This window comes from Lissotriton vulgaris, chromosome 4_1 (genome assembly GCF_964263255.1).
Source record: "Lissotriton vulgaris chromosome 4_1, aLisVul1.2, whole genome shotgun sequence".
Lineage (NCBI taxonomy): Eukaryota > Metazoa > Chordata > Amphibia > Caudata > Salamandridae > Lissotriton > Lissotriton vulgaris.
This window is the reverse complement of record NC_141691.1, coordinates 229,770,051-229,783,817: the sequence shown is the minus strand read 5'-3', so window position 1 is coordinate 229,783,817 and position 13,767 is coordinate 229,770,051. Positions and strand designations below refer to the sequence as shown.

The 13,767-nt window shown below is 41.6% G+C and overlaps 1 protein-coding gene across 1 annotated transcript in view; it reads left to right on the top strand.

The window, feature by feature from the left end:
* The window catches only part of LOC147718609 (COMM domain-containing protein 5-like), a 147,573-nt gene that overhangs the window by 73,835 nt on the left and 59,971 nt on the right, over window positions 1-13,767 (top strand). The window contains exon 3 of the mRNA XM_086918571.1: window positions 12,935-12,963. Within this exon, the coding sequence (XP_086774697.1) occupies window positions 12,935-12,963 (29 nt within the window). The remainder of the gene's footprint in view (window positions 1-12,934; window positions 12,964-13,767) is intronic.

The following is a 13,767-nucleotide window of genomic DNA, read 5'->3' as shown; positions in this document are numbered from 1 at the left end:
CAATGGACACAGCAAGTTAGAACATCAACTTGGTCCTGAAACCACACAGATCCTCTCACATCGAAAAAAGAGAACTATCATCAGTGAACATCACAGCCATCCCTATACCTGGTGGTATAGCATGGGACAAAACTGACTATGAAATTTATGGCCCGGATGAGCTCTTGAAATATCCACACCAATTTAAGATCTCCTTAAGTGACTTTGTATCACCTAGTACTTTCCCTGATGATTGGGACTATGAAAATATTAATAATATGATGTCAGATTTAGAAATGTCAGCAAAATTTACAGAACATGAATATTTACAGGGTTCGTCGAATTATGAGGAAATGTATTGTTACAATCACTTTGGGCATCATTATCTGCATAAATCTGCAAATCCTAGAAATGTTTTCAGTTATAATCAATGGGAACATTGTCCAACTCCACCAAAAGGCAGTTCAAGAAAATGTTATGAGAAATTTCCATACTTCTCAGGGTTTAATAATATTAATCCAGAAACGTTTTATTTCAAAATGTTAAAAAAGACAGGAGTGAAAAACATGTTGACAAATACTAAGCTGATTTATTCTGAAAAATGTTATGTAAAAATGTCTACATTTGGTTTTGAATTTTGGAAAAATAACATTGAGACAAAAACCATCTGGGGTACAAAAGAATGGCAGGTACAAGGTCTAGAATCATTGTTTAGAGCATGCATGATCCCAGAACAAATAATGTTCCTGAATGACACCATTCAACAAACAACCTGCCTTGGTTTAGCTAAGATAAAAGATTTAAACAACCCGTCTATACTAAAGCCTATGCCTGATAGAAACACCACTACAGATGAGGGGTTAGACGTGTCCTATATTTTAAAACAAAACAGAACACTTCCTGATTGAAACAAATGGTTGATCTGGCCCACAGACACTAATAACTGTCAAGATAGATTCCTGAACAAAATACAGGGATTCAAACAGAACAGGCCAGACCCAAGATATTCCCAGAGACAACTTCCAGGGATAGTTACAGCATACAGTGTAGGAAAACTATGCCTTGACTGGCTACAGAAATCCACACTTCCCGAAATTAAGCAACACTTAACTTTACTTAAAGAAGGTGCTGACTTGCGAGATTTCTTACTGGGACCTCGCAAACCGCGTCAAAAACGTTTCATATACGCCGGTATATACGCAGCTTACAATGAAGCTTGGAAAGTTACACAAATTGAAACTGCAGAAAAATACGAGAAATTGATCGTATTAATTTGGAAAAAATCCTTTTCTGTGGTGGACAATGGGTTAACGACTCTGTCCTCCAGAATTTATTCACTGGACAGCATTGTATCATCTGCTATTGATATAATAGAACAGGATATGCTAATGTTACAACATGGTCAATCCCAATTGCGTTCTATTGTACTGCTAGGCTGGACGTTACAAAACCTCGGTTCAGGCCAGGTGCCATGACGTCTAATCAACATAACGTCATTATTTTCTATCTTTAACCTTACAGATAGACAAATCTCGTTGGCACAAAAAGGAGCAGACTATACGGTGCTGAGCATTGAAAAACTAGAAAGATTACCATTGACAATGTCAGAAAGACCTGTCATTGAATGAATAATACATGGCACCATTACAATCCCGATAACAACTTTTCAGTTTCAATACTGCCAAAAATATATACCAGCAGGCCTGTATGAAAGGTTGGGTAAAGGATACATCCAATCAACCTGGAATTTACCTTTTACACATAAATGTTATAGTGAAGGGAAAAAAATAGGTATTTCTTAGTGGTAACAATTGTAAAAAATCACTAAGCGGTACACTTCTGTGTCAAGGTATTAACTTGCATGGAGCCTGCGAAGGTTCATCAAACAACCTTTCATGTCATCTGCACGGCACCCCTGCTACACAGATAGAGGCCTTTTTCAGACCACTTTCCAACGGTAGCTACGTTATATTAAGTGACCACAGCTGTTGTGGCATGCTAGGAAAAGCCTATCTCGTGAGCGTCACTTCCAGGGTCATTTGTTGAATGCAAGTATTGTATCCAAACAGCAATCCAGACATGGAGGCAGCAATATGGCCTTCTGGGAATATCTCTTCTATTCGAATTGATACTTTAAGCAGAATGAAGTCTATTCTTTTACAAACAACTGTGCCTTTAACCTCGTCCAAAGAAACGTATGACCTGCAAGTTGCAAGGACAGCGGCAGAGATACATACCCTATTATCGACAAATTGCTCCGTGCATTTCGTAGAAATGTTAAGCCAAATCTTAAACATGTCAGATACCAGTGGCATCGCACATGTATTTAAGACATTTTTTTGGGACTGTTAGCACCCTTTGAAACAGTTCTGGGCATCTTCCCGAATTTTGTGCATTCTCTTTTCGGTGGCCTGCCTCTTATTTTGGGACTCTTAGCAGGAATTTTATTTTTGTTCCTTCTGCTCCGATATGGCAAGCCAAGTCACAGACAAAACTCAGGCTACGATGGAAGAAACGATCCTAGCAATACGATACCGAGACCGTATCACTAAGGTCCTCGGATTGGCCCGGCTAAGAGATCTGAATACTACCTAGTTTCTTTCATTCAGACCAATCTGGCAAAATTGCATCTTACCTGTGCTTCGATGTCTGCTATGCAGAGAAGAATGCGTGTTGGACGTCTGTCTTACACTACCATCTGCAGTACCAATGGATATCGATGCTTTGCTTTGTCCGGTAACGACTCATGCAACGTGTTGTCCCCAGCGGCTACCGATTCTGATGACGGCATTCGTTGAGACTTCACCATTACGATTAGGTGGCGGTGAAGTAAGAGATGAAAGCGGCACCACACAGGTACAACCTTCTGTGAACATTGCTGATCTAAACACCGATGATGACAATGCATCGCATATATGCACTATTTCTGATTTTTCAGCATTGGCCCAACTTTCACCTACTGTTGTAGACACATTTTTTTCTGGTCTATCTGAGGTAATGTTCTCTCCTAACAACGAGAATAATATTTGAAATAGAGAGCACACAGCGTTCCCTGAACTCTGAATTAGGCCTTCAGTTTTTATAAACAGCAGTGCTGAAAACATTTGGAACTATTTTTTCCCATGAAAGCAAAAGTATTTTTCCCAATTTCCAAAATATTTACTTTTTTTGGCACATGATACTCTGCTTAAAGTAGAACTATTCTTAGAGAACAGATCTTCTATTCTTAGAGACTCTAGAGACAATATTTTGAAATCCGCCTCTAACACATGTACAATCTTGTATGAATATGTGATGAAATGGTCTCGACTTTTTTTCTGTATTAAGAGCCATCTCATGAATGTAATTTTCGTGATTCATTCAGTCAACATTCTAAATGTGCAAAAATGTTATCTGAATGATACCACTGCTTGAAAGCGTACAGTATAATACTCATTTTCGTGTATCTATACCATTTCAAATGCATTTGATGTATTTTGGGGTGGGCTGGAAAACACATGCATACCTATATGTTTATATATTGCTTAGTATTTAGTAATGATGGACATTATATGTGGAGTGGGTGTTGTAAACGTAACTAGGACCCTAATTAAATATTCCCGATGTATGCCCTTATGTGGTTATAACAAATCATATCCTTATAAAGGCATAAGAATCATATCCATATTTAGTAATAGCCTATGCAGTCCAAATATGGCAAGGCTACTTCCTTAGACTCCTAGAAAGTACAACGAGTTCTTTAAACAAACCAAACCTTCAGCAACCTGGGAATTCCCCATGCTTTTGTTTTGATTTGTCCTAGAACTCCTGCGAGTCCTGAAAGAACTGCCAGTTCCTAGTGATGGTTCTTATTGATGTCTTATGTCCACCCTTACGTCAAACACGGCACCTTCCAGGTATAAATATACCAGCATTTGCCTTCAGCAACACACGGTGGTGTGGAGCAGAGCAGCTATCTACTTACCCAAAGCCCAGCTGATGCGAGTGCCGAAGGAAGCCGTCCCTCCCATTTGACGCACTGAGAAAGACGCTGTCTTTTCTCCTGCCGAGAAAATCCAGCTGCAGTGTTTCCAGTCACCCTTGCGGGTTACTGGGAGATCGAGTCCTGAGAACGAGATACAAGACCTCCTTCATTCTAAAACCAAGGTACTGTGCTGATTAGACCCTAAGAGAATTCTTGATTCAGATTCTTGTCAAAACTAACTTAACTTAAACTGCAACTCCCTTACTCCTTCCCATGTACTAGGATTAGGTTAGGTACACTGGGGTAGGCATATTTAGAAGCACCAGTTAGGTATGTTTAGTCAACTTTTATCATTGTATGTAATTGTATATATTTTATCCGTTAAGTATCATATGGCTCAGAAACCATATCAATGCTTTTACAGTATTATTTCATAATACTCCTTTTACAGTACGCACTTTACTTGGACAAGTATTGCAATTGTGGCAATTCATTTCTCTTGCATGAGAAAGAAGACTGCTCAATAAATAACACCTTTTATTGAAAACGCCTGTCTCTCTATTTCTCTGCACTCTGGTGAAACTAAGTATGCACGATTGACAGAGTGAAATAGCTATCTATTGTTTTCACACAACTCTGGAGATATACTCCTTATTCTGGAGGGAGCAAAGTTGTCATGTTTATGCGGTTGTCAGAAGCTAATCCCTTCTTGTCTAATCAGGGAAGTTAACTCCTCCATGTTCATTCGAGAAAGTTTCTAGTGACCTCTGAGCTAGCTGGCATACCTAATTAAGTCTAACATATTCAGTAGAGACCTAGTCGACCTCAGTCCTACGTCTAAACTGCTGTTTATGTTATTCTAATGCGCAGAGCCTATTGGGAATATAGAAACTACACTACACACTCAACCTTATCGCTCTGACACTCTCCAAGATTGAACTAAACCTCTCAAACGTTCAGATGGAACTTATGAGACTCAGAGAAGACTTCAGCGTTCTGAACAACACGGCTCTCCTCAATCAGAATCCCCTTCCCCCTTGCCTCACTCACCCCTCCCAACATAACCTCTGGAAAACTATTCCCCTCTACAACAGATCTTCCAGGCCGCATTGTGCTAGGTACAGTCTCTCCCCATCTGCAACTACGGACCTATGCAACTCTTACCTTCCCAACCCCCTGATCCCAAACGCACCCCCAATTTCTCCAGCATCCCAGTGATCTTGGGAACGAGCATAACTCCCTCCTCGCCCAGACCTCCTACCCAACTTACCACCATACACTCATGCACTACCGCCAACCCTAAGCCCCTATCCTGCATGCTCGTTAACTGACGCTCGGCTGTCCGACACACAACTGAAATATCCGAATCCCTCCTTAGTGAATCCATCAACATCCCTTTCCTTACAGAATCCTGGCTTAATGACCACTCAACGGCCATCCTTGATCTACTCACCCCCCATGCCACTCCATCATTAGGAAAGACAGAACAGGCAGAATTGGTGGTGGCCTAGCTATTGTTTACAAAAATCTAGTGCAACTGTCCTGTGTTAAAAACGCTGAACACTTAACCTTCGAATACTTTGGCGCTAAATTCATTATTCAGGCCCCCCCCCCCCAATTCGCCTAAATAATATCTAACACCCTCCGGGTGATCCACTTCCCTTCGCTGAGGAACTAGCCGACATTCTTTCACAATCCTCTCTCTCCAACTTGAAAAACATCTTCCTTGGAGACTTTAACATCCACTGGAACAATACTGCTGACCCCACAGTCACCCATCTCTTCAATCTTCTAGAAATCAATAGCCTTCTTCAACTTTGTCACTATCCCACCCACACCAAAGGTGCTACTCTCGATGCCATCATATCCAGTAATAACCTGGCTACCATTTCCAGCATCCTTCCCATTGACTGGTCTGACCATCACCTCATCCTGTTCAAGATCGAATCCGCTCCCCTCCTCCCGCCTATCAAAAATCACCCACCCTTGAAATGGACCAGAAACCTCAACCAAATCTCTCCTGGCGAACTGGAGTCTAAACTACAAGCTCAACTTCTTCTCACCCCTCTCTCCCAAGACTCAAATGAGCTCCCTGAACCCTTCAATAAGACCACCAGTGAGGTCATAGACTTCCTAGCCCCTTCCAAACTAAAAAACAAAGAACCATTTCATCTAAAACTTGGTTTAACTCTGATCTCAATGACAAAAGGCGTTCACTTAGACTGACTGAAAGATCTTGGAGACAACACCCATCCGCCGCCCACCTTGCCTATCTCAAAGCAGCTAGATCATCCTATTAAAAAACACATCTTCAAGGAAAACACTTCCTTTTTCCGAATACAACTCGATCAGGCAAAAAATAGACCCAGAGAACTATTTAAGATTGTTCGCAACCAAAAATCCACAGCCCCCCCTAAACTTGCTACCTCAACAAATAGATGTGAGGAAATTGCCAACTTCTTCTCTGATAAAATTGCAAAAATCGAGAACTCCTTCCATCTAACTATGATCACACAAAATTCCCCTTTTGTCGCTGACAATACACTTATCGATCCTCCCGTATTGACTCTGTCTCCTTACCCTTCCACTCCCGCTCTCGCTTATACCCCTCCAGATCCCAGCCTTCCCCCTCAGCAACTACAAAACTATGCATCTTGGTCTAATTTCCCCCCGTGACTGAACTCGAAGTCTCTAACGTCATAAACGAAACTTAAACCATCCTCACACACCAAAGACCCTATCCCCTCCAGTCTTTTCCAGAATCTCAACCACATCATTGCCCCTTACTGGACCATCATCATCAACATCTCCTTCTCCACAGGTTGTGTCCCAGACTCTCTTCAACTTGGTCAAATCACGCATATACCTAAAAATCCCACCTCAGACCCTATTGACCTTAACAACCTCCGCCCTATCTCTAACCTACCTCTTCTTTCCAAAGCCCTGGAAAAATGTGCTCTTCTCCAATTAGATAAACACATTAACAACTTCAACTTTTTTGACCCCTTGCAATCCAGCTTCAGAAAAGGCTGCAGCACGGAAACTGGCATGCTAAATATAAACGACATTCACGCTTCCCTTGACAGCCGTGAATCATGCTTACTCATTCTCCTTTACCTCTCTGCTGCCTTTGATGCAGTCAACCCAACTCCCTCAAGTCCCGCTTTGGCCTTAACGGTTAGGTCCTTAAATGGTGCACCTCATTTCTCCAACACAGAACACAACAAGTAAAAAATTAACAACTGTCTATCCAACCCCTCTCCGGTTTCCCTAGGCGTCCCCCAAGGTTCTACTCTCTCCCCTTCACTCTTTAACCTTTTCATGGAACTTGTTACACTCATCCTGAAACAAGCAGGGATGAACTACCACCTCTATGCCGAAGACACACAACTGTACTATAAGATTAGGTCCCACACTGATGTACTTCTTCTTAACCATACCTTAAACAAGATCCAACACTGGTTCCACTCCAACCAACTCAAACTCAATCCAAAGAAAACTGAAATCATCCTCTTCTCCCCTAAAAACAACGGACTGCTCGCTCTCTTTGTCCAACTCGGTAAAATCTCTTGGTTTTATCGTTGAAAAAAATCTATCCTTCAACGACCACATAAAAAACTGCGCTAAAGGAGCTCTCTTCACTCTGTCACCTGAAGAAAATCAAACCCTTCATCCCACCGGAAGACTTCAAATGGGTCGTCCAATCCCTGGTACTGTCAAAAATCGACTAAGGGAATGCTATCCTCACCTAGCCCCACTCAGATCTGTGCTCCACCTAGCAGCCAGGCTCATCACTGTCTACAAACGCCTTGATCACATCTCCTCTGCCCTGAAGGCTCTCAACTGGTTGCCCGTTCATGGTAGATCCTCCTACAAGACTGCATGCATCACACATAAAGCCTTACACCAGAATGCCCGCTGTACCTCACAAACAAACTTTAAAAAGCGGGCATCTCTAGAACGATGAGGAGCACAAACACCTTCCTCCTCATCCCCCCCCCCCTTATTCAAAAAGAAAACCACTCAATCTCACGCCTTCTCTGGAAAAGCGCAGATCGTCTGGAATGCCCTCCTTAACCCTTTCGATGCTGATGACAAGCTCAGCTCGTCATGATGCACGGTTGAGCTGTGCTGATGACGAGCTGAGCTCGTCATGACACCAGCAAAATGGCAATTTCCAGCACAGGACGGGAAAACTGCCAGCAGCCAAGGTGTTAAGGAATAGCGCTCCAACCCCTCCTACATTGCCTTCAAAAAAGACCTTAAACTGCAACTCCACAGCAAATACTGGGCTCCTTAAATCATACCTCTGACCTCCCTATCCTCCTCTACTTCACTCCCTTCCCTCCCTTCCCCCATCCCCCCTTCTATCTCCCCCATCCGATGTAAAAATGTATGTAAATGTATCTGCTCTTGCCTAGACCTCAATGAAACATTTGTTTTTATTCATTATTTCATACTGTGCTTTTTGAGCAACTCCTATAATCTTGTTTTTCGCACATGTAAAGCGCTCTGATACCCCCGGGTCTAGCAAGAGCTTTAAGAAACCTTTCAAATAAATAAAATAAATAAATAATCAAGCTGGCTTAACAATGCCCTTTAACAATTCGCCCCTTGGAAACTTAAACATAAGACAATTAAGCCTTCAGAGCCCTAACACTGCGAGGCGCTCCAACTAGAAAAACAAAAATGCAGACAACAGGAGAGAAGATGGAGGCTTAACAATGAAACTCAATAAAAGGAAATTTATAAACGCTCTCTGGCCAAATATAAAAGTCTATTGGTCACAGCAAAAACACGTTATTTTACAGCTCAAATAGAACTGTCTAATAATTCACCCAGGGAACTTTTTCAAGTTATTAACAAACTCACTAGTGTCGGTAGCCAAAGGATGTAACATTAGTCAAACACTTCTGCGTTGTCACTTCCGTGTGGAGTGCTGCAGGGGTCCTCCCTAAGTCCTTTTCTATTCTACCTATAGCTTGCCCCGCTGATTCAATCTTTTGGTCCATCCCTCACCTAAGTAGATGACACACAAATTGCGGTCTCTGCGGCCAATTAGGCCAATAATATGAGTTTTATGCTTCATATTTGTATGAAAGAAATCTGCACCTGGATCTGCAGGCATTGCCTTAAGCTAAATTCAGAGAAGACGGAAGTGATGTTCTTTGGAAAGAATCATTGCTTTTGGACTCCCGAAAAGATGGGCCCACATCCTACTCCATCTCGCAAGGTTAAAAGCCTAGGAGTGATTCTGGACGACAAACTTAATTTCAATAAACAAGTTAATTCCATCATATCTACTTCCTATAATACACTAAGAATCACCAGAATTATCTTTCCTTATATTCCAGTCAGTGCCATAAAAATAGTTATCTCCTCCCTCGTTTTATCTAAAATAGACTACTGTATTGGCCTATACATCAATCTGCAGAAACAATACCTCAATAAATTGCAGGTTTTGTAGAACTCAGCCACCAGGGTACTGCTCAATCTTCCAAAAACATTAGTCTGTCTCTCTGGCAATTAGAGTTACATTGGCTGACTCTCAGTAATCGCATCAAATTTAAAACTCTGTCTTACTTTCAAGGCCCTTCATAGCATAGGTCAAGATTTTTTAAAAAATACCATCTCCTGGTACACTCCTAACAGGAACCTTAGATCTCTAGGTACATATACACCCACACAATCTAGATTTAAGAAAACTTGATGGGGCGGCAGCAGCTTCCACGCACAAGCCACTGGACTTTGGAACACTCTTCCTCCCCATATCAGATTCGCATGTTCGCTGCTGGCTTTTAGAAAGCTTCTCATTTCGGGCTTTTTAACTTTTAATCTGTCTCTTACACCATGCTCCCGTACTATGCCTAGCTATCAGCGCCAAGACAACCACGGGTACTCGTTGCGCTGTATAATTTAATTTAACATAACATCTGGGATCGTTATTGGGGAGGAATTCCAGTGCAGCTCGATTGTGCCAGCCACAATAGAGAATTTGCAATTCAAGATTGCATTGTTGTGCACAAACTAAAAAGCATAATGTGTAATGCACTACTTGAGGTAAAGTCCGTACAATAATTATAAAGAACACAGAGTGTAACAAAGTAAAGTACATAACACAGGGTTGAAGGACTGCCCTGCCTGAAGATCAGAATGAATGAACAGAAACATCCAACCCTACAGTAACACTGAGGAATAACAGATGGGCAGGATTGGGTGAAGAAGAAAGGACTAACCTAGAATTAATGTAGGAAACATAGAACCCAGGGGATACACACTAGGGACTATGCTTACAATTTAAGTTGTTGGTAGCCGGCCACTGTATGGTCTGTGCTTCTAGGGTACGCTATGAAGAATTTACCTGCCAAGAGGACTCTGACATTTCAGAAGCTCCGACACTCGCACAGACTATCTACCCTGTTGAGAAAACAGTCAGAGTGGCTGTTTCTGCTGCTTAGGCTTCTGATGCTGCTGCTATTTTGAGATATACACTGAATGCTTTTGAGGTCTATTAGAACATTGGAATGTTGGGAGCTCCATTGAAAACAATGGAGTGCTCTGGGCTTATAATGGCTGGTATAAGCCTGGAGCTCCAACATTCCAATGTTTTTTGTTCACAGCTCTGGATGTGAACAAAGGCTTCAGGGAGCCTGAGGGGATTCCAATCCCCTCACGCTTCCAAAAGGCTTTGTTTTTTTGTTAGAACATTCTGCCACTAGACGACAGAATGTTCTAATAGCCTTATAGCCCTTCGTAGATGGGCTATACCGCTATTAAAGTCCCTCTCCCTTGTTAAAGGCCCTCGCCTTCGGCTCGGGGCCTTTAACGCTGGAGAGGGCCTTTAATAGCTGGTATAGCCCTCTACGGCGGGCTATAAGGCTATATTGAACAAACATGCTGGAAATCAATCTTTCAAATTCCAAAATCATTGTGTTAGTAACTCTTTTGATGCACACATTTGTTTGTAGATTGAATAGATTTGATAAGATTTTTGGGGAAAAGTAAGATCTTCACTAACGCCAGACCTAAAAAAGAAACATGCAAACATGATTAATGAATAGCGCTGTCTTTTTATAGCTGGTTATGGTATCTAATAACCGCACTTCCTAAACAAGATAACTAGAATTCAGCTATTAAAACGTATAAGAAAGTGCATACATCCAAGTACACACAGTAGCTATCATTTAGCAGCTGCCTATCATGTTGCGACTTGCAGTCTTGCAAAAGACTACTTAATGTCTTATCACCAAAATGTAATGGAGCATAAATGGGACATTGTAACAATCCAAGTGCCAAGTCCATCCAAGACGTTAAACTATGAAAACACATGAAAGCCAGGGGTGGTTGGAGAAAATTGAAATCCCCACCACCCCCACCCCCACCCCCTCTCTGTAGTTCATTTTACATTTCTAGGCACTGTTCATGAGATTAGGTCTTCCAAACATACATACAAACATAAAGCTGTCCGAGTCTACTAAAGGCATATGCCAGTACAATGCCCATTTGAGTTTATGCGTTCAGAGAAATAATGAGCAAACCTTGCCTTCAGCAGGGAAGTTGCCACAGGATATGTTTGTAAACAAAAGGATTTGGGCTGAAACCCCTATGAGAGTAATATGTTTATTTTTGTGAAGGTCATTTTAACAGACTCCATTTTAAAAGTCCTTCTCTTTGTTAATTAAATAGCATAAAATGACGTGAAATGTTGGTACTTGCAACGAGGTAGCCATTAAGTAAAGGCAAAGAACATTTAGTGCCCACTGAACAACTAATAGCATTTGAAGTCCAAAAGACTGTTTTTTTGGAGAAGGCACGTCTCCTTGTTTTGCTAGCAAAGACATGGTAGGTGGACAGGGAATCTGGTACACCAAAGTTGGTTTTACATCACAACCTGTAAAATGACAAACTGTGAACGTGAGCTTCCATATTTTAATACTATATAGATACTTCTAAAGAATTAGTTACATTACAGAATGCATGTCAATTGGTATCTTCTGAGCATCAAAGTTATGGGACAAGCCCAGCCCGCATTCTTCAACTATTTCTTTCACCAACGGTTTGCGCCAATTGAGAACAAGCATTGGCAAAACCAATAGGTCACACCTATGCTAGGGTTTGCCAATGTGTTTTAACAATGTACGCCAGTGTGGCTGTTGTTCAGCAAGACTAAAAGCTACTGGCTTAGAAGAGAGTGGAGTAGAGAGGAGTGGAGTTTTGTATAGTGGAGTGACAGAGTGCAGTGCATAGAGTGTCATGAAGTGGAGTGTCATAGTGTCATTGAGTGGAGTTGTATAGAGTGGAGTAGAGTAAAGTGCAGTGGAGTGTCATATTCTGGAATGGAGTAGACATCATAGAGTGGAGTGGTATAGAGTGAGTTATCGTAGAGTGGAATGGCATACAGTGGAGTAGCATAGAGTATCATAGAGTGGAGTGGCGTAGAGTAGTGTTGCATAGAGTGGAGTGGCATAAAAAGGAGTGGAGTAACATTTTGTGGAGTGAAATGACACGGAGTGGCATGGAGTGGGGAAGAGTGGAGTTGGAGGATCCTCTTTCATGGATATAATTATTAGAACACACATGGGACATGGGCATTACACCGGGTCCCCTAACTCTTCGGGGGTCCTCAAACCTTCTGGAGGCCCCATATGTAGCCCAAGACCAATGAATATCTGTGAGCTATAGAAGGCCCCACCTATGCTGGGGAGGCTTAATTTTTCATTATGTCACTGCAGTGGGGGAGGAGGGGTGAATAGTATGTGTTGTGTATGGTCAGTAGGTGCAAAAGATGAGAATAGGAGGGTGGCTGTTGCCACTGTTTAGCTACCGTTTAGATGCTCTTCCCATTGAAAAGGCATGTTTTTATTTGAACTGTAGTATTTTCCCCAAACTACTGTTTGTTATTCTGTTGATGGATGTTTGTTTTCCTTTCAACTGTATTTCTGCATACACTTTGTTTTCTTTTTTGGATCAAACTCTGTGTTTCCTTTTTAGGTATTCAAAGAAGATCTGAAGGAGCTGAGGTAATCTAATATGCCTAATAATATTGTGCATTTTTTGTTGTTTCTTCATTTTGGCTTCAATGCCAGTACCCTTTAATTTAGTGCAGAAACTCCACTCTCTCCACAAACTGTTGTATTTGTATATGTGATCTTTTCAGCTCACTTTTGTATAGTGGCCCAGATTCCAGAACTGGAATTGTTCAGTCTTGTTACTTGGCACATTGTGTAGGCATTGATAAGTAGTTCATTTTCCAGAGCGTGGCGTTTTTAGTTGTTATTTTGAGATGGTCACGTTTCAAGACAGTTTGTTCATGCAACCATTTTGTCTCTTCTGCCTTGCACTAATTCCCGTGTGGTTTGGTTGCCTCACCATGTCTGGTTGAAGGAAATGCATCATAATATTGTTAAGGCTTGAGTTGTGTTCTTCAGTTCAAATTAGAATTAGACTTTATGCAGGTGTGGCCAACACTGATGACAGATTGAGAGTAGCGACTGACATTCCGACCTATTAGAGAAACCATCACTCGGACCTGGTGATAAGTTTCATCACCTGGTCGCTCCACTTCAAGGATGCAAGTCCATGATTTGGCTTTTCGTAAGCAATTAATTTGTGCTCCCTAGAGGAATTAAACTGAGTTGTATCCTTATTATTTACATGGGGCCATATTTATTATATGGTTATCAGAATGAGTTGGATATGTTTCTGTCTTGATGTAGGCCAACAGACCCCATGGCCTTCAACAGAACTTGGGCCCTGTCTGTGATGGTAACCAATGTGTGTTTCATAACTTTGCCTCTCACACAAGACCAGACAGCACCTACTGT